The sequence below is a fragment of the Cucurbita pepo genome, chromosome LG10 (assembly GCF_002806865.2).
Source record: "Cucurbita pepo subsp. pepo cultivar mu-cu-16 chromosome LG10, ASM280686v2, whole genome shotgun sequence".
In the NCBI taxonomy this organism is placed as follows: Eukaryota; Viridiplantae; Streptophyta; class Magnoliopsida; order Cucurbitales; family Cucurbitaceae; genus Cucurbita; species Cucurbita pepo.
The window spans coordinates 568,153-589,399 of NC_036647.1; the positions used below are offsets into that span (position 1 = coordinate 568,153).

The 21,247-nt window shown below is 36.1% G+C and overlaps 5 protein-coding genes across 5 annotated transcripts in view; 1 reads left to right on the top strand and 4 right to left on the bottom strand.

Moving 5' to 3' along the window:
• Positions 1–800, bottom strand: part of LOC111803789 (KH domain-containing protein At4g18375-like) — a gene marked incomplete in the record, with an annotated part of 4,779 nt that extends 3,979 nt beyond the window's left edge. The window contains 1 exon segment of the mRNA XM_023688335.1: positions 569–800.
• Positions 801–2,360: 1,560 nt separating this feature from the next.
• Positions 2,361–6,299, top strand: LOC111804238 ((S)-2-hydroxy-acid oxidase GLO1). Its single transcript, XM_023688969.1, has 12 exons — positions 2,361–2,512; positions 3,515–3,673; positions 3,815–3,939; positions 4,162–4,208; positions 4,329–4,406; positions 4,534–4,658; positions 4,754–4,820; positions 4,916–4,978; positions 5,064–5,133; positions 5,233–5,333; positions 5,736–5,840; positions 5,921–6,299. The coding sequence occupies exons 2-12, from the start codon at positions 3,537–3,539 to the stop codon at positions 6,104–6,106; spliced, it is 1,104 nt and encodes a 367-aa protein (XP_023544737.1). The 5' UTR covers positions 2,361–2,512; positions 3,515–3,536; the 3' UTR covers positions 6,107–6,299.
• Positions 6,300–6,964: 665 nt separating this feature from the next.
• Positions 6,965–8,072, bottom strand: LOC111804336 (protein TIFY 5A). Its single transcript, XM_023689097.1, has 2 exons — positions 7,841–8,072; positions 6,965–7,276 (listed from the first exon to the last, which is right to left on the bottom strand). Exons 1-2 carry the CDS (start codon positions 8,036–8,038, stop codon positions 7,061–7,063), a joined length of 414 nt encoding a protein of 137 aa, XP_023544865.1. The 5' UTR covers positions 8,039–8,072; the 3' UTR covers positions 6,965–7,060.
• Positions 8,073–10,518: 2,446 nt separating this feature from the next.
• LOC111803106 lies at positions 10,519–13,904 on the bottom strand. The gene is made up of 5 exons (XM_023687380.1): positions 13,574–13,904; positions 13,346–13,457; positions 13,148–13,240; positions 12,761–12,961; positions 10,519–11,052 (listed from the first exon to the last, which is right to left on the bottom strand). Exons 1-5 carry the CDS (start codon positions 13,888–13,890, stop codon positions 10,819–10,821), a joined length of 957 nt encoding a protein of 318 aa, XP_023543148.1. The 5' UTR covers positions 13,891–13,904; the 3' UTR covers positions 10,519–10,818.
• Positions 13,905–17,447: 3,543 nt separating this feature from the next.
• Positions 17,448–19,599, bottom strand: LOC111803113 (9-cis-epoxycarotenoid dioxygenase NCED3, chloroplastic-like). Its single transcript, XM_023687388.1, has one exon. The coding sequence runs from the start codon at positions 19,516–19,518 to the stop codon at positions 17,752–17,754; it is 1,767 nt and encodes a 588-aa protein (XP_023543156.1). The 5' UTR covers positions 19,519–19,599; the 3' UTR covers positions 17,448–17,751.
• Positions 19,600–21,247: the final 1,648 nt, after the last annotated feature.

The window sequence follows — 21,247 nt, forward strand, 5'->3', positions numbered from 1 at the left end:
AAAAAAAAAAAAAAAAAAAACGACAAATGAACAATCTGCTGAAAATAAACTCAATCAAGTTTTCTTGTTTTTATTACATGAAAACCAATAAAATGTAATCGTCATATTCGATCCTNACGATAGTGCCGGATACCACTTCTAGCGCCCTCCCCCTCGGGAATAAAACCATGAAAGAACTATGTGCACGGACCAAAACATTATCAAACTCGATTGAATTTTTAAACAAAAATATAATGGAATCTAAACACCGAGCATAAAAAGCCTTGTTTTATGGGAACTTACAAGACCGTGAAAGTCTTCGACCGAGTCACAACCACAACCTAGTCGACAGCATTTCAACTCATTCCCCTTAGAGAAAAAAAATTAGGGCTTCCACCAAAACCAAAATAGTCCAATGGATCATGTAGCGGTAAAGACACTGGTCAAAGCACGACTAATCTTGAAAACCATGAACACGTTTCCTAAACTAGCGTTTATATGGTAATTGGAGGGAAAAGGAAAACCCTAATCCACAGAGCTACAAGAATCGCCATGAATATGACAAAGAAAACCAAACGGAAGAAAGTACCTCGGCGAAGAAACGAAATAGCTGCACCACCACGGACAGAGGCCGCCGATGTTGCGATGATTGGAGTTACGACACTGCGAGGGTTTACAATACCCGCCCTTTGTATTTTTTGGGTACTTAATTGTTCTATTGTTCCCGAAAGTCGTCACTTCGTGCGTTATCCGCGAGAGTGAGATCTCGGCCGTTGGATGTTCTGACCTTTCGTTGACATCTGGACGATATCTTCGATCGGACGGTTATTAATTTCTGTCGTTTTTACGGTCCGCTGCAGCCGCATGCAACCGATGGGCCATATACATACTGGAAATGGCGCGCTTTGTAGAATGGACTGAAGATCGTGTAATTTATTTTATTTTTTTCTTTTTAACTCTACCTTATATCATTGGAGATGGGTTGCTATTGAGGATTGAATCATTAACGGACGTTAAAGCCACGGTTGAGTGCGAGTGTTCAACGTTCTAGATGAGTGACAGTAACGAGTAAGAGTTTGACGACAAGACTCGTTGAATTATGGGTTGTGTGAGTCGACCATCAATGTGTTGAGTGTGATCGTCAACTCCTAGCTCTATAGTGTGCCTGTGTGGGTTAACTAACAGAGTACGAAAGTAAGAGACGAAAGAGGGTGGCATGACATAGGATTATAATCTACATACATTATATAACAGCCCAAGTTCGAGCCTACCGTGTTATATGTTAGGGAGATCAGAGTGTGTCTTCTTTAGGTTTTATGGGCTTCTCCCATGAGATCTTTTTACATATTTGTAAATAATGTTTCGTTCTCTTCTCTAACTAACGTGAGATTTCACGATCCACCCTCTCCTTAGACGCCAGTGTCCTCACAACACACTACTCTCATGTCTGACTCTGATATCATTTGTAAAAGTCTAATCATACTACGAGTATATATTGTACTCTTTAAGTTTTATCCTTCTGACTTCCCCTCAAAATTTTAAAATAAATTTGTTAGAGAAACACTTTTCGTGTATTAATTGAAAATTTCAATAAAATTTAATTTAACTTCATTGGTCGAAATTGTCTGAGTCATTCAAATATTTATGAAATTATAACAGAGTCATGTTTTTGTTGTATAATAACAAATATGGATAAAAGATACCAATACTAGTTTTATATTTGTCCCATTATTACTTTGTTTTTAATTTCCTTTTGAACGTGGTTAGTTACTTAATCAACCCATTGACGTTAATTACATATTTAATTATAAAATATAAAGTTTGTTCATGATTGTGACTACTTATCTTATTTATTGAAAACATAGTAATTATTTAACGTACTGATTATTTATAATTACCATTTTATTAAAAATTATTTAATCATCTAATTTTTAATATTAATAATTTAAAATTAAATTAATTATTCAACCAAATATCAAAAATTAATTATCTACGGGATATTTTTTATTTAATATGAAATTTTAATAACATTCGTAGACATCTTATTCTTAGGATCATATTCCAAAGCATATTATTGTGGATTTTATACATTTACAAGTATACTAAAAATATAATGAAAAAAAAAAAGACAGAAAATTGAGGAAACATGAAAGAAACGAAAGTTTCAGAAACAAATGTCCGAATTGATGTTTAAATCTGTTGAGCATTTCCATTTTGATCTGAAGGAAGGAACGGTCCGCGTCCACACAAAGTTTTAATTTCCGATTGATTTGAGAAATTTGAGTGAAACAGATTTGGTCTGTAACGCTCACCTTCAAAATCCAATCCAAATAATGTGGTGTTGATCCCACCTCTTTTGTCTTAACCTTCAATACGATCACGGCATTCCTCTATCGCTCTAATATTATATTTCTTCGCTCTTTTTTGCACTATCCATTTCTAGACCTCAATCTCTCCCTCCTTCGCTCCTCTTTGTTATCTTTAACCCCTCTTCATCACTTCGCTTCATCCATTTTCACTGCCGCAGAAAAGGGTACGCTCTCTCTTTCATTTGTTCTTCTGCAATTTCTTGTTTGGCCATCTTCTTTCATCTGGGATTTTGTGGTACTCATTCATCTGTGTCTTCCGTGTTTTGTGTTTCGTGTAGTTCTTATTGTTTCTACTCTGTTTCTTCATATGGGTTTGGGTTATTTTAGACTGATTTTCACGTTTGTTCTTTGAATTTGCTTTTGGTGATGATGGGTGGGATTGTTTTCTGTTTCATTCTTTATTTATCGATGGAACTTGAATGAACTGAATCTGATATTCGCTTGTTCAAGTATCATATCCTGATGCTGATGATACTCGTTTGCAATAGTTTTTAAGGTGTAAAAGTATCGTAATCGCATGTTCTGCTGATATCGATGAATATTCGAGTAATAGACTGGTTACTGGTTTACTTGTTAATCAATGATTATTTGATATGGTATCTGTGAAATCCAACTTCGGTTGGGGAAGAGAACGAAACATTCTTTATAAGGGTGTGGAAACCTCTTCCTAGCGGGAAAGCCCAAAAGGGAAAGCTCATAGAGGATAATATCTACTAGAGGTGGGCTTTAGCTGTTACAAGTGGTATTAGAGCCACATGAGATGGTGTGCAACAAGAACTGAGGAGTGGACATGAGGCGGTGTGCAGCAAAGACACGCTGGGGCCCGAAGGGGGTGGATTTGGTGGGGGGCCCACATCGATTCGAGAAAGGAACGAGTCCTAGCAAGGACATTGGGCCCCGAATGGGGGTGGATTGTGAGATCCCACATCGGTTGGCTTGAGCTGTTACCGTATCAGTCATCTCAAACATCAATCATCATACATTCCTTTTCTTGTGGATTCTGTACTACTATGTTTTAAATGTTACTTTCTCGTTCTTGATGAGAATCATTGCTTCACCCCTTTTCACTGTCGTAATTGTTTGAGTTTGGAGAATTCTGATGTCAAACATTTGAGATCGTTTCAATTGCTGGGCTTTGAATTCATTTCTGTCTTTCTTATATACAGTTGTGAGTACTCTGTTTCAAAGATGGAGATTACCAATGTCACCGAGTATGAGGCTATTGCAAAGGAGAAGTTGCCAAAGATGGTATATGATTACTACGCATCTGGTGCTGAAGATCAGTGGACCCTGAAGGAGAACCGCAATGCCTTTTCCAGGATTTTGTACGTTCCTTTTCATACTCACCAGTTCTTTTCAATATCTGTTCTTGAAGCAAGGACTTAATCAATATCTGTTCTTACAACAGCTCTAAAAAATGTTTCAAAAACTACTTATCTAACAGTTGCTTAGTTTCATCGACACAGATTCCGTCCCCGTATTCTTATCGATGTAAGTAAGATAGACATGTCTACAACTGTGCTGGGATTCAAAATTTCAATGCCTATTATGATTGCTCCAACTGCCATGCAAAAGATGGCTCACCCTGAAGGTAAAAACTACTTTTATGGCTTATGAATCTTTTTGGTCACCCACAGACTTCTTTAGTTGCATTTCGAGATTAGTCGTTCCTTTAGATTTGAACGAGAAAATTCAAGATCAAGATGAAATGTATCCATCAGAGAAACAAATCGTGCTTATTTGTGCTGACTTGCGTTTCCGTTTGTTCGAGAACGAGACTATTTTGATCTGAATGATTGCTGTTTCGATGCAGGGGAGTATGCAACCGCCCGAGCAGCATCTGCAGCAGGCACAATTATGGTTTAAATTTCTTTTTCTGAACCTAAAGTTTCATTTTTCTCATAGTATATGATCTTGACTTAGGATTAGTTAAGGACTTTATTTCTATGCTTGATTCAAGTGGTTCTCGAATTGTTTCAGACCCTTTCCTCATGGGCTACTTCCAGTGTGGAAGAAGTTGCCTCCACTGGACCTGGCATTCGTTTCTTCCAGCTATATGTAAGTAAATAGTTTTCAAGAACAATAAGGAACAGCTTTTTATTTTACCAGCCAACTATTTACTGCTTCGTTCGTCTCGAATGTTTGGTAATAATCCACATCCAAATTCGTGTTATTGCGTATTCAGGTGTACAAGGATAGAAACGTGGTGGCGCAACTTGTGAGAAGAGCTGAAAAAGCTGGATTCAAAGCCATTGCCCTGACTGTGGACACTCCAAGGCTTGGTCGCAGGGAAGCTGATATCAAGAACAGGTGCGTTTGGATTCGTTGAGCCAGCTGGTATCGGTTCGGGTATCTCGTAAACCTTGTCACCAAATGTTCTCACACATTGATGGCTTTTGGTGCAGATTTACTTTGCCACCGTTTTTGACATTGAAGAACTTTGAGGGATTGGATCTTGGTAAAATGGACCAGGTAAGAGTGAAATGCCACTCCATGCTGAGTTCTACGTCCATCAACGACATCCTTGATAACATTTTCTTTCTCGGTCGGGGTGTGTTTTTTTACAGGCAGACGACTCTGGACTTGCCTCATATGTTGCGGGGCAGATCGACCGTACTCTCAGCTGGCAGGTAACTAAAAAAAACGCCATTCGAAGTTAAAAAAAGACAATGTTATTATTATTACAAGATAGCTTATATATACTTTTACTTACAGGATGTGAAGTGGCTGCAGACCATCACCAAGTTGCCAATTCTAGTGAAGGGTGTACTTACTGCTGAGGACAGTAAGTAAAAACAGCAAAAACAAGACATAATCGTTTGATTCCATTCAAATCAATGTCTTTTCTATTAGTGTAATCTGATGTTTGGCCTCCAATTCGCAGCAAGGATCGCCGTTCAAAGTGGAGCTGCTGGAATTATTGTTTCAAATCATGGAGCTCGCCAACTCGACTATGTCCCTGCAACCATCATGGCTTTAGAAGAGGTACTTGATATGTAACAGTCCAAACCCACCGCTAGTAGATATTGTCCGCTTTGATCTTTTACGTATTGCCGTTAGCCTCATGGTTTTAAAATGCCTCTACTATGGAGAGGGTCTAGCCCTACTCCAACTAGTGCCTCGCACCGTCCGGTGATTGGCTCTGATACCATTTACAACCACCTAAGTCCACCGCTAGCAGATATTGTCCGCTTAGCCCGTTACATATCGCCGATTTCACGATTTTAAAACGCGTCTATTAGGGAGTAGTTTCCCCACCCTTAGGAATGCTTCGTTCCCCTCCCAACTGATATGAGATCTCACGTGATACAATTACACAGTACTAAAACAAAACATGTGGGGTTGTCTTTTGAGCTATGATCACTGTCCAATACTCGACGATTTCAGGTTGTCAAAGCTGCTAGAGGCGAAGTTCCTGTTTTCCTGGACGGCGGTGTTCGACGTGGAACAGACGTTTTCAAAGCATTAGCACTCGGAGCATCTGGCATATTTGTAAGTAAAATAACCGCACGCACACACATACACATCAGATGATTCATTTAACATAACAATATAATGTTCATCAATGTTAGATTGGGAGGCCAGTGGTGTTCTCTTTAGCAGCAGAGGGCGAGGCTGGTGTGAGGAAAGTTCTTCAGATGCTGCGCGACGAGTTCGAGCTGACAATGGCGTTGAGCGGGTGCCGCTCACTTCAGGAGATCACACGAAACCACATTGTGGCCGACTGGGACACTCCTCGTGTCGTACCGAGGCTATGAGAGATGATCGTGTTGTGTATGGAAGCAAGGAGCAGCAATTGGCAGTGTTGAATTCTTGGGGTTCTGATATTATAGCGCATATGAACGATGCTCTGTTATGATATAAGCATATGTGATGTCTTCTTGAATGGGATATTACATTCATCCTATATTGTTTCTGTTGCCAATAATGGAGAAAAGGTATTTTGAATTCTTTGCCTTTGCTTAATTTTCTTATCAATTTGCATTCACATACACAAATATTTTATGTATTTTTTTTAATATCATATTCAAATGTGGGATATTATTTAAATTTTAAATTTAACCCAACAATTAATTTTGTAAAATATTCATTTTATCAATTAAACCCAAAATTTAAAAATTTAAAAATATATTAAATACTTTTAAATTTTAAAATTTAGAAACTAAAGTTAGACGCTTATGTGGACTTGGTGGAAAATGAGAGAAATTTGATTAAAAAAACGTTTTAAAAATGATTAATAATGCAACTACGTCCCTTTTTTCCTACGCCTTTCCTCTGTGGGCCCCACCCACCACTTTAAATATCCCTCCTTATTTTACTCATTTTTTACGCTTCCATTTATTTTATTTTATTTTATTTTCCACGCACTTTTAAAATACGACATTTAAAAAAATTATAATAAACTATTATTTAGTGGAGGAGACGAGTGGGTGGTCCAAGGATTATTTTATTATTTAAATTTTTTATTAACTATTATAATATTAGGAATTACTCTCATTTAAATATAGTTAAAATATTTTTATTTACGTGTCAAGTAATAATAATAATAATAATAATAATAATAATAATAATAATAATAATAATAATAATAATAATTCGACAAGGAAAAAAAAGATAAAAAGCAAAAGCAAAATCATAGTAATTTACAAAAGGCCATACATATAATTGAAAGAAAAAGGGAGGAATGAATTAAGAAGCAGAAATGGTAATTTTTAGTTGCCTCCGTTATTGTAATAATTCTGTGGTGGAGAAGTGGGTTGGGCTCTATGCTTCCTCTTCTGCAGAAATCTTTGCAGCGATCTCTTCATCGAGAGCCCCGGGGTGGTCGGAGTTACAGCCGCCGGAGACTGCTGTAGTATCGGCCACGGCGTTTCGTTCGGACCCTTCTCCTCCATTTCTCTAGTCGCCAACTTTAAAATCGCTATTGCCTGCAATATTCATCCCTAACAAAATTATAAATTTGTTGAGGGTTGTCGGGGGAATACATATTCATTCGAGACCTTCTGAGAAAATCAAGAATAAATCCATCAAAACTTATGCTAAAAGTGAATTATATCATGACATTATGGAAAATAGTGATTAATGGACTGAGAGTCATGCCCTTAACTTAGTCGTATCAATTGAATAAAAAATTGTGAGTTTTGAAGGTGTGATAAAAAAACGACTCAAATGTCGAATAAATAGTGTATTTTATATTTTGTTCCAAGGCTCGAGAAAAATTAGTCGAACCTCAATTAAAATGAGTCTGTTCGAGGGGTTGGTGTCGGCTTCCCGACAGAAACCAACCCATGCGTAGTGTCGCATGAAGAATTCATATTGAACGACGATTTTAGTGGAAAAAAAAGGTTGCAGACAGTCACAGCTCACAGACATCCAATCCAATCAGTGGACGCCACGTGGTTCTTCAGAAGAAAGGCAACCCCGGGTGTAGGAAAGTTCCGTACTACACAACAGCAAAAAAGAAAAAAAAGATGTTGGTTTCGTTTTGTTACCTGAAGCTCTGTAGCGTCACAGACGCAGATCCGACCGTTGTAGAAGATGGTGAGTTGTTGGCTTTGAGGGCTGGCGTTAGCGGCGGCGACGGCTGCGGAGGATTGATCGGAGACGGCGGCGATAGCGGAGGAGGTGGGAGAAAGACGAAGTTCCAGGTTGCAGTTTCGCCTCATTCTGAGAGAGGAGTTAGTTTTCATGACAACAGGCCTCTGAAGTAATAATAATAATAATAGAAATGGGATTGGGTGGTCGGCTTCTCTCTCTTTATATAATNAAAAAAAAAAAAAAAAAAAAAAAAAAAAAAAAAAAAAAAAAAAAAAAAAAGGAGCTGTAGTGCTTGACGGGAGCGGTGGAATACGGTGTCGTTTTAGGAAGATAAATAAGCACGTTATAAATGACCTCCTCATACCACAACTTGGTTGAATCATGTTTCCCTCAAAGTCGCTATATTGTATTCGGTAGCGTCCCAATGCTACTTATGGTGTTATTGACGCTATCCACAACCGAGGGGAGTCTCTAGCTTTTTGATCTTTTTCACGACTCGTCATAATTACATATTATTTTCAGTAAAAAAAGAAATCACCTTCAGAGATGAAATTTCATATATTGACCTATGCATAATCATCTGAGTATTGGAATATTTTTAATAGGCTCGGGAAGGGATTTTGAAGCACGAAAGTGTGAAGAACACAACCGGAACAAAGACCTCGCACGACCAAATTTCTTTTTTATTTCTCTTTAACTTCATAGTTCCTTTTATGGGTTTTTATTTAGGTCAAGATTTTATTTTAACGATGTCGTGTGGCTAGGGTTTGTACTTATGGAATTGATGTAGTCATTGAACTCATTCAAATTATATTACGGGTATTCTTTTGACTAATGGTTTAACAGGTAAAGTGAATTTTTTTATATTCTCACTCGACCTATTTTATTAACTCGATAAAGTTTAAATTAATATTTGAAGTCATCTTTTGAATTAGAAAACTAATCATGTGAAGACATTCGTTACGTTACCTCACATATGGAATTTTTACTACTATAACCTTAAAATTTAAAGAATATAAATTAAAATTTCTCGTAAAAAAATAATCCCAGCAAAAAATTATGGAACAATTATTAATACTTTATTTCAAAAATACCCTAAAAATATTTTTAAATATATATTTTTTTAATAAAAAATTATTAATACCCTTCCACTCTTTTTAAAAATAAAAAATACCATTAAAAATTTAGTTGAAATATGTTTGAAAACAATAAAAAATAAATCTTCGCTTGGATTAATTAATTTATAGACATGTTTTTTTCCTTTAAAATTTGTATAATTACTATTTTACTATAGTTTTAATATTGATCATTATAATTTTTTAAAATATATTTTAGCATAATTTTCCACCTTAAAACTTAGAATATAAAATAGTGAAGAAATAAAAAGATTAATTTAAAAGAATTTTGAGAAATTACAAACTTTGAAAAACAAAGCCACTAGACAAATATTCAAACGTTGAAGCCTTTGACTTTACCACAATTTTTTTAATTGCTTGTTTATCGATAATATTGACTTTCTTAACAGAAAAATGAGCCGAAAATCAGAGGAAAATACCTTTCAAATTTACTTTAAATTTTTTAAAGGTAAAAATCCGTGTAAATTTTTATTTTTATTATTATTTATTTCTAAGTTCGGCGCTGCCAGCTTTCTGTTCGTTCGGGTGGGCCTAACTTCGAGCCCACAGTTATGCCTTTTTAGTTTTCAATTATTTATTTTTTTGATTGAATACTGTCATTTTAGTATAATTTTATTTTGATTACCATTTTAAATATATATTTCTATGGCATTTTTAATATTTTATACTCTCCCATAGAACTATTATGAAAAAAATGGGTCGAATATTGATAATGATTGATAATGATAATGAAGTTAGGTGAAATATAATAGTTGAAAATTAAGTGCGATAATAGAGAAGAATCATACCTTAATTATCTTGAATATATTTATAAATGTGTTTCACAGCTTCATTTTAATTTTCTTTTTAATCATAAATAAAGAACAGATGAGAAAAGTTATTATAATTATTCTCTCAATTTTTGAATAAATTATGGATTTTAATCGATTAGTCCCATGGTAAAAAAAAAAAAAAAAAAAAAAAAGAAATATTATTATTATTTGGTTAAAAAAAGGGCGGGAAAGAAATAATTTGGTAGGGTGATAAAGACGGGAATACAAAAAAAGGAAGCAAGTGGCCAAAATAAAGCCTTATCCTCCAAAATTAGGGGACCCAACAATAAAATGTGTGCCAATTTTACACGTGCCGCCTCAGACCTTTTTTTTTTTTTTTTTTTTTTTTTTTTTTTTTTTTTTTTTTTTTTTTTTTTTTTTTNAAAAAAAAAAAAAAAAAAAAAGAATATTTTTTTCCTATTATTTTTAAATTCACACTATTTGCTTGCCCTCGATGGTATCTCACCATTTATTTTTTTAAAAAAATTGAAATCTGTTATTTTTACTTTCTTATTTGATTTATTAATTTTTTTAGTAGCAATCTCAAATAAATTTTTATTTTAATTTGATTCCTATAATATTAAAAATTTCAAACTCTATCATATTAAAAATTTCAATGTCGTTTTTAAAGCTCGATCAAACAAAACCTCACAAATTGTCCTATCACTAAAAGACATTGTAATCTTAAATACGTAGTACATTTGTATACATGAGACAATAAACTAGGAGTACAGATCGATTGTATTACAAAGACGAGTTAAGTAAAAAATGACAACCCAACGAAAGAGGTCGAATTAAAGCCAATAAACTGAATTAAAATTCAGCGATCAAATTTGTAATTAAACAAATGGCTCATTGTTTCCATCAAAGAATGGGTGGGTGTTGGGAGGATGAGAGACAAGGGAGATTATTTCACTGTTATATTGAAAATGTAGTGGAGAATGAACTCACGAGCTATGTAACTATACCAGCAGAGCAGTAGTATTAAGCCCAAGGCCACTTGGCCTTTGTCCAAATGAACTCACGAGCTGCATTCTCACTGTCACAATGGTCTATGTCATTCCCTCTTTTCAGTTCTTGATGTTTATTTTCGTCTGATCCAATTCCCTGGCAGCATTGAAGTTGTTGATCACGAATTGTAGCATCTGTCTTGTATGAAGGGTTGGTATACCTTGGATGTTGAAGAAATTGTACACCTTTCCACCATAGCTTGAAAGCCTGGGGATCAGAAACAAACCTCAGTCAGAATCAAGAAGATAGTAGAGGTAAACTGACCAAATGTTGGGCATAGTAGAAGACAGAGCCAGCATTCAGCCAAATGGTTAAGGGTTCAAAACCTTGCAGGTACTTGGGGTATGGTTGTAAACATTTCCCAAGTCTCACAAGCGTTAAAAGGTGAAAATTCAAGCACTATTATTAGACCTGGAAAGAAGTGAGAGGAACATATAGTGCAAATATAACCTATTCAGGCTCTCATATGTGATGACATGACAATGAAACAATGCAGGCCTCACTCAGTGCTTCGAAGTCTGTATGTCCCTAAAGCACGAACATCATACAAGGCCGTGGCAACCTTAAAATAGAGAGGATATTCTCAACAAGGAGCCAGATAAATAGTACGGCCTTGAGATTGAGATATTGGCAGGGATTCATCATATGAAGCAGATAGCTTTTATTGGAGGAAGAGCCATAGTGGAATCTGTTCTGGTTCCAAGGGGTCGAGTAGCGGGGGAAAGGAGAAGAAATGAGGTTGGATTTTCAAACTAGACTTGGAAATGGCATCGGGATTTTCTTTCAAGAAATAAAATGAACAAGATTTGCCTCCAAGTGGTTAATGTGGTCAAACTCAAGACTCTTGGTCTTTCTCTAAGAGAAGCCTAAAAGGAGGATTTTTTCTATCCAGAAGGCTTGAGACTGTTAGGATCGCTCAACAACGGGCACACTCAGATCAATATGAACACAAAGAACAAGAGAGAAAATTCAAGGAAGAATATTGGCTAAAGATTTTATTGATGAGAGTACATTCCACTGGTGTATATATATGGTTTCAATTTACTAAATATAGCTTCCAAAGATTTAACCCTACAACATATAATCTAACAAATATATCTCTATCAAACCTTTACCAAATATCTACCACATATATCTGTATCATATTTACGATATCTTCTAAATATATCAGATCTACCCATTAGGCTCCATATCCCAACAGAGACTCCATTTCTCTCCATCCATGGCTTTAAGCCAACCAAAGCATAGTTCAACTGCTTAAGAGGTTCAAAGTTTGAATCTCCCCACCTTAGTGTTATTGAAATAAAAAGAAGATTACTAAGTACGTAAAGACATTATCCATTTAACCCACTCATAGTTTACAAATTATCCTACAAAGATTGGGAATCTTTTCTTGAAGTCGTCAATTTGTGAACCAATCTGAATTTTGAGGCAGTGAAATACATGGTAAGAAAAATTTTCTATGTGTAGCGAGGTGGGAAAGGTATAGCCATTTGGTCGACCAGAGCAGTTACTCTTCGTCCATCCAGAGAAGCTATAGGTATTGATAATGTGAAGAAGAGAAATCTAATGTTGACAATGGATGAAGGGAGGAAATTCATGGTTTGGCAAAGTTTCATTGTTCTTCTTGGTGCTTTCTTTCAAAATCGTTTTGAAACCATTCTTCTTTTGCAATTAACTATAATTGGAGTGATTTCTTGCAAACTCTTGATAGGAATATGGGCTTTTTGCATTTAAACTTACCCTAGACCAGCGAAAAGCATCTCCTAATCATTTAGATAAAGATGAAATGATGCATTTAATCAAATGGTTCTAGATAATAGGTTTAATCACTTGATCTGGAATACGACATGAACACTAAGCTGTTGAAGAAGACAACTAATAACAAGTTCAAAAGTTACCCAATTCCACTTACATGCCAATATATCCATATAGCAACTTTGTGAGGCATCAGATAGAAGAACATCGAGTGACTAGATCCAAAAGATGGGGACACCCTTTTTACTTTCAAAGTGGCAGTAAAGTAGTCACCAAGTTCCGGGTGCTGAACTGAGATTGCCACAGATAAATACTCACCAGGAGCACTTGCTTTGATACTCCAATTCCCAAGCATGTCCTGAAATTATGAACATGTAACGGAAAATAAAACCACAGTAAACCAATTGATTGCAAGTGTCATGGAGATTGGGAACTCGCGCATCTATATGCAAAGGGCAGCTAGAAGAAAATGGCTATAGTTATAATTGAACATAAATTTTCAAATGGAATGTCAAAGAAAGGGAACAGAACCAGCAAGACTTACCATAAAAGGACTGACATGCAACGGCTTAGCGATTAAATCAGAATTTGGATTGAAAACAAAGATGACTCTCTCACCCCATGGCGTATTAGTTACCTAAACAAAACAAGCATCTGTTTGACTTCAATTTCTTCTTTGCAGTTTCAAACATGGCTTATACTTAATATATGTAAAACATATAAAAGAAAGAAAAGAAGATGCCTCAGCTATGCATTTCTTCAACTGCTGCGCGGAGCCTTCGATTTCGTAGCAGTAATACAAACTCAACGGATTTTGTTCATATCCCACACTGGATGGAATCGTCAGAAGAGAACTGAAAGTAACATTAATGAAACGAAGCTTCAATTCAATCCATAAACATACTTAAACATAGTAAGTAAACAATGGAATGTTTTCGAATTAAGAAGATGAGAGGAATCAAGAAATTACACAGATCCAGAGGTAGCAGCTACTCGGCGAGCATCGTCGGCAGAGAGATGATTAGGCGGAGGGGAAGGCGAGAGGTCGAGGTCAATTAGGGCATAGCGAACAGCGTACCTGAAAGAATGGTGGACAGGGCGCCTTCGCTGGTGCCAAACAATACCTTCATATAAAGTGACGGAATCTTCTCCTGTTCCGGAACCGACCGGAGCAGTGGTACGGAAGAAAAGACGGCCGAGAAAGCATCGGAAGTGGAGGAGAAGGGAGAGGATGAGAGAGGTGAGGAAGGTACTGACAATGGTGCCCAAAAGATAAAGCGCTTCCATTTTCTCCCTCCACCAATTACCTCTTTGTATATATATATATATATATAACTAATTAATTAAAATGGCGCCAACCACATTTCTTACAAATTTACCAGAAAAATTTCGAGCTTTTGACGTCTTAAATCATTTTTTATTTTTTTTTATAAAAAAAGTGTTAAATAAATAACTAATTTATTAGGTAAAAAATTAAAAAATTAAGAGGGACAAAATAAAAAAATATTATTAGGAACTAAAATTACAACATAAATCTAAAAAAGTCAACGCCAACGACCCACGTTACAAACCAAGACCAACATTTTGTGGGCTTTTATAAAGGAAAGCCCATAACTGAAAATGCTCGGTCGGCCCACACCATATATGAAGCCCAATTAAAACATACGGCCCAAAACCGGCTTTGAAAAGAAGGAATGATAAAACAACCCAAAATCATACGCTATTTTTTACCCACGTATTAATCATTTTCTATTTCTTACTTTCTAAGTCTAAATATTAACACAATTAAATTAAACTATATAGATCAGCTAATAAAAAAACTGATCGAAACTATAAAATTTAATCCAAAATTATTAGGTTAGGTTAGTCTCGACCTATACCATAATGATGAACTTTAAACGCTTTAAAAGGTTATTCCAAACAGGTTTTAAGTCAGTATCTTGGGGCCGATTGCTTTCGGGCATACACATGCAAGTTGAAGCCCGTTCGGGCAAGTGGATCAATAAAAAAAACTAGGAAATCGGTGTGTCCAAAGACACAAACAGGCAAATGAATGGTAATTGAGAGACAATGTTCATGATGTGTCGAGAACATGTAAAAGCCTGTTGTGAACGAAATGACGTTGATGGATGATCCTGTAGAGCAACAAATTCAGGGGCGAATTGCCCAACTGTATTATCAAAATGGGGCCTTTTTCTTATATATATTGTCGGCCGACCACTTTTCCGGCAAACCTTCATTGGTCGGTGCATCTTGTTCATAGTAATTACCCATCCTACCCTTCAAACCTTTTGAGATTTTTAAGAAGTGGGGTGAGTTTAAAACAATCTTGTTACTTAGGGTTACTTTATGTATTAAAAAAAATTAAAGGTAATATTTTAAGTAGTAATTATCCCGACTTTTGACATCGTTCCTATAGTAGTAACAAGTGAGTATATGTATAATAACGAAGTAACGATTGGAAGTCAATCGAGACAAAGTTCGACCTGAAAGGGAAATGATGACTTGTATATTACGTTAAAGAGACGTATTTTAAATAGTATGTAGAAGTGTTGAGAAGGCTATCGAAAACCCGACGTTTGGATAAGAGTGAAAATGACCTTAAAAGCCCTAGTGTATGCGTGTGGATGTGCGTAGATTACCGGTTATGTATGAAATGGTAGATGAGGAATTTACAATAGGAAGAGATGAAGGGGAAGGGGGAATGGGCCCACACATCAACACAAAATGAAATTATATAAATGTAAGGATACTAACATGTTGGCATGAAAGCAACTAAATTGACGTTTCTTTTTTTTCCATCTAAAGTTTTTCATTTTGTATTACGTCTTTCGGGGTGAGGGTAATTTGGTCATTTCAACAATCTAGGCTTACCCGACAAAAGAAAATATTTTCATCACCTTTTTATTTGGAAGATCTTGAAGAGTCTACGATGTTACGTGAATATATAAATAATTTAATATCGGAGTTTTGAAAGAAAAATAAAAAATAAAAAAGAGTGATAATCCATGAAGGAATGGTAGAGGAAATGATAGACATTTATGATGAGATGCGTAAATGTAGGGATTGGGAAGCGACAGCAGCGGAAAAATGAAGCTGCGTGAGTCACAGAGTTAGCAGTAATGTGGGAAGAATAATAGTTATTTTATTATTATTTTGGTCTAAAGGATGACGTTGTTACCAATTATCTATGCAATCGTCTTATACCCAAAACTGTAGGCACTCCATACCCACACAAACACTTACACAACTCTTCAATTTCTCAAGGGCCTCCTTCCTTTTTCCCTTTTTATTTTCTAACTAATACGTCACTTCCCAACATCTAGATAATACGTCACCTCCCGACATCTAGATATTATATGGGAATATAAAATTCTAGTATCATATAATAGCTCAAACTCACCACTAATAGATATGGTTCATTTTAGTCCGTTACATATCACTACCAACCTCACATTTTAAAAACGCGAATACTAGAGACGTTTAACACTTCTACCTCTTAAACCACCCCTTTAGAATTCAACGCCCTCGTTGACACATCAGTCTGTATCTAGCTTTGATATTATTCTACTGTATGAGATTTTTTTTTTTTTTTGGGTGGTATTATTAAAAGAGGGAGAGATGGGTGGGGGAGGCGTTTTTCGGCCTTCAATATCAGATTTGTTGGCAATAAATGCAATAATATAAATAAAAAAATATAGAAGAAGAGAAGAGTGAAAGGTGAAAAAGCAGAAGAAAGAAGGCATATGGCGCCGCAAGCGGATGGACACGGAGGGCGCACGCACACCCAGGCTCTGCCTCTGTGGGCTGCCTTATATTTTTTTTATATAAATGCCGTTGTTTGTGTGGTTGCCTCTCATGACATTGAACCTGATCACCATACATATTTTGGGGATGTCTCCTTCCCTCTCCTACCAATCCTAATTTCCTTTTAATATAATCTTTTCAATTTCATTTTTTTTATCTCCCATAACTTAATTTATAATACTGGTAACATTGTAAAAATCTTGATTACTTTATTGCATGCATAATTTCCAAGAAATTTTTTTAAAAATGATATGGGGATTTGATTATAATAATCCGAAGAACAAAAGCTCTAAGTTATGATTTGATTTCGCGAATTAAATGGATAAATGTGTGGGTGAAAATTTATACACACAAAACAAATATAATAATAAATAAAGGTTAAGTTATTGGGATTGAAGAAACACAGATACTTCCCTTTCCAAATTCCAACTTCTGCAAAAAGTACTTTTTTATTTTTTATTTTTTTATTTTTATAATTGAGTCAAACGTTGACTTTTTACTCGCTGCTGCCTCAATTCAGCACCCTTTTATTCATTTTCATTTTTTTAATTAATATTATTTTTAAAAAAAGAAAAGAAAGGGAGGTTTTTGTAGAGTAGCTAGACAACCTAGGACGAAGGGCAAGTGGAAGTGTTATTTATGTTCCCTACGGATGAAAATTCTACTCGTTCAACTTATGGCTAAGCTTTAAAGTTGATTGTTTTCGATTAAATGAACCGATGCTAAAATAATATCATAATTTTAGTAAAAGTGATGAGGTTTTTTAGTGTCACATGATTTCCAAATGTGGAATTTAATTAACCAACCGACCAACATGGTTTCACTTTAATAATTATGTTAGGGGTTATATTAATTCCATGTCGATTGCTTTTTTGTTTATTTTAACAAATTTACCCAAACAGCCATATGTTCTGAATCACCTGGGCCCCACACCCTCATACCCAATATTATTCTCTCTCTATCTTCTTAATATTATCTGCTCCATATTTTTTTTTTTAAATTTTAAACCGAAAAATTCAAATCAGACTCAGAAAGGAGCGTAAATACGATAAATATTATTATTGTTATTATTTTTTTTTTTACAGAGAATAAACAGAAACCAGCTGAGCTCGAAATCTACTGAACTGTCCAAAAGCTACAAGCTGGGCTTCCTCGTCAAATCACTCAATAAAAAAAAAAAAAAAAAAAAAAAACCAAATAAAAAGGAACAGAAACAAAAAGGTAATTGGGTTTTTAATGCGAATACGGAGAATCCGGGGACCTGTCTCAATGTCATCCCTCTGGCAATTTCTCCCTTTTTCGCCTAAGAAAATCACTTTCTTTTGATTTTTTTTGAATCAATTAAGCTTGATTTTGCAAGTGTTTTGCGTCGACGAATGTCCCGTGGAAGCCATAGGGTACTCTGGATGGCAGCTTCACTGTAGCTTCCACTTTCAAGTCCATGGCGTTCACTATCTGGAGCTCTGATTTCCATGTCCTTTCATCGTGGACGAACGCTAAAATGTACCCTTCGTCTTCCTTCTCCCCTGAATTACCCTCTTTCTGTAAAAAAAACGGCTCTCCTCCGAATTTTCTACCGCCGTAAATATGCTTTTTTACCTCCCCTGTTACTAGATCAACCTTCGCGAATCCCGAAACCTTCGGCCATGGCTCTGCTATCGCAAGATACGCATATCGGGTTTTCCGCCCCAGACGGTTTCTATTCACCATTCCGGCTTCTAGATTCACCTGCTCCTTCTCATCGCTGATAATTGGGCGGCGCGTGGATTTCCCCGTTCTCAAATTCAGCCGAATTTCCGACAGTACGCTTTTTAAATTCTCATCGCACTCGTTGAAAATGGAATCCGGCGGCGTCATGCAAGACCCAATAACCACGACCTCCTCTGTCTCCGGCTCCTCCCAAGCATTCCACAAATGGAAGCAGAAGGTGTCCGGCGATTCCACCCAGATTAAATCATCGGAATTTGTGGCATTTTTTGGGAGAATTCCAAATCGGGATTTCTTGTTCTTGTCGTAAATCACCGGAGATCCGCCCTTGAGCATTTCTTGAAGCTTGAACACGACTTGCTGGTCGGGGATTACAACGAAATTCTCGGTGATGGCGAAATCGTGCATCATGGTCGGAGTTTGAAGAGGGATTTCAACGTCTTGGGATTTGATTCCGTCGGGGGAGAATCGGAAGTACTTGAGATACGGCTTCCGAACGACGTCGTAGCTTAAGGCGTAGAGCCCTCTGGAGACTGGGTCCACTTTCGGGTGTGCGATCATTGTGGAATCAAGCTGTGTGTTGAAATCGTAACGGCCTACAGTTTCAAGGTCTCCTGACGGCGTGATACGCACGTGGTACGGCAAATCGTCTTCTGACATCGCCAAAAGCCGGTCGTTAAAATACACCAAACCGGCGTTCGCCACTCCGGTTCCCTTCTTATGGTCCACCAGCCCGAACATCCCTCGCGCGTAGAATAGTAACAGCCGAGCAATTCCGGAGTGCCCATGGAGTTCGCCAATCGCTTTAGGGAAAATCGGTCGTCCGAGCTGTTGTTCTTGAGCCAGACGTTGTGTCTGCGTGAACCGGCAGGCATAGCTAGCAGAGCCGTCATTGATGGTGACGGCGTGGACCATACCATCGCCGTCGAATAGGTGATGACCGGCGGTGGGTTCAAAGAGTGGATTAGCACCGTTGCGGAGGTAGACACCGTTAATGCAATCCGGGATGGTTCCGGTGACAGGGAGGTTATGTTTGACAGGTTGTTCGGGGACGGGAGCGAAGTTGCCGGAGATTTGGACACGTGGGTCGGCGGTTTTAGGGAGTGGGTGGCGGAGCTCGTGAGAAAGCAAGGCGGATTCCGCCATGTCGAGGGCGATTGAAGCGGATTTCTGAAGGAAATTCCAGTTGGAATTAGGGGATTTAATGAGATTGTCGTGAAAATTAGGAGAATGATTGGGGAAATGAAGAACAGAAGGGGAGTGAAGAGCGGAGTGAATAAGGGCGTTGTGATTGGAAGGTTGCCTGATGTGGTTAACATTCTTGAAACCATTAATTGATTTCGTGGAATTGTGAAACCCCAAGTAATCGAGACAAGGAGGAGAAGGGGAAGAAGCCGCCATGGGTTTAAAGATGTGAGTGAGTGAGTGAGTCCAAATTAAATAGAAATTGAAATTGAGAAAGGAAATAAAATTAAAAAAAAAAAAAAATTAAAAATTAAAAAAAAAAAAAAAAGAAGTTTTGGAGAGGAAAGGGAGAGAAAATGAGGTATAAATAGAGAGTGGGGCGGTGATAGAAAGAGAAATGAAGAGGTCCACTTCAGACATCTTACACAACACCACGTGGTTGTTTTCTGGAAAAGGCACCACAACAAAATAAGCTAACTAATAATAATTATCATAATTATTATTATTATTTTTATTATTACGCATTTATTTTCATTTTGTTCCTGCAATAACGTCGTTTTCATAGCCCAAGAAATCTCGCGTTCGGTCCTCAAAGGCGTCACAACCAACCCACGTGGCCGTTTTCTGGGTGCCTTTCAACCACGAAATCTTGGTCACATCACTGTGCCCCTACGGACCCACCTTTACTTATTATTAATAATTAATTAATTAATTAATTATAACAAAATAACCCCAAATAATATTAATTTAACTAATCCTCTTCCTCTCCATTTTCTTTACAATTATTTCTTTCATTTTCTCACACTCATTTTTATTATAATTTATTAATTATAAATATATATTTTTTAATGTTTAAGTAGTGAAGTTAAAAAGAGAGAACCTTAGGTTAGTTATTATTTTTAAAGAAATGGAGAAATTAATTAAATTGTATATATGAGCAAGTATAACCTTTTTGTGTCGATGTCAAAACATAAAAGGGTCGAGAATTTAATTTGTTCTTTTTATTAATTTATATTGAGAGAGAAATCTAAAAGATTTTTATGAACCGTAATTTTCACGAATATTAATTATAAACAATTTGCGTCGAAATTTATGACCTTCAAGTTGATCTTCTCTCGAGTCCCCTAATTCCTATTGTCTACAATTTTGACAAGGAAAAAAAAAACAACAAAACAAAAATGTTTTTTGCGGTTGGCCAGTCTTCCGCCGTGGTCCACCACTAAACGGACGGCACCGCTGCCTACGGCGGCCGGACCGAAAGAATGAAAGTGATTGGCTATTTGGCTTTGATATCTATCTACCTCTCATCAATTTTGGTTCAACTTTTATTGCAATGTAAGCCGCAATTGTAGGGATANTTTTTTTTTTTTTTTTTTTTTTTTTTACTGAACAAAATCTGAAAACAATTATTTTAGTTTAATAAATTTATAGCGATAAATTAAATATATTTTATGAAAAAATATTGCAAAATAAGAAGACAAAAATAAAATAAAATAAAATAAAAACGAAAAATCAATGATTATGATGTTATTAGTTAGAGATTATTGTTTTAATTTGGTAACGTGTGAAATGATTATTGGGTTATTATACATTAATTTAATAAGTGAATAAATAAATGGATGAAGGGTTGGGTTTTATTTAAATGAAATTATTAATTAAAAATAAAGTAAAGTATTGGAAGGTTCGGTCCCTCTTAATTTAAAAATTGAATAAAAGATATTTTTTAGTTAATTATTTCACATTTTCCATCTCTTCCTAAGTTTGTGATAAGAAGGAGCGAATATGCCAAAGAAGGTCGAGGACAGGTCCAATTCTACATTTTCCATAATAATAATAATAATTATAATAATTATTATTTATTATGGGATATATATAAAGAAATTAATGGTCATCATCATTATCATGAATTTAAAAGAAGAATGGATTGGGGGTTTGAAAATGATAT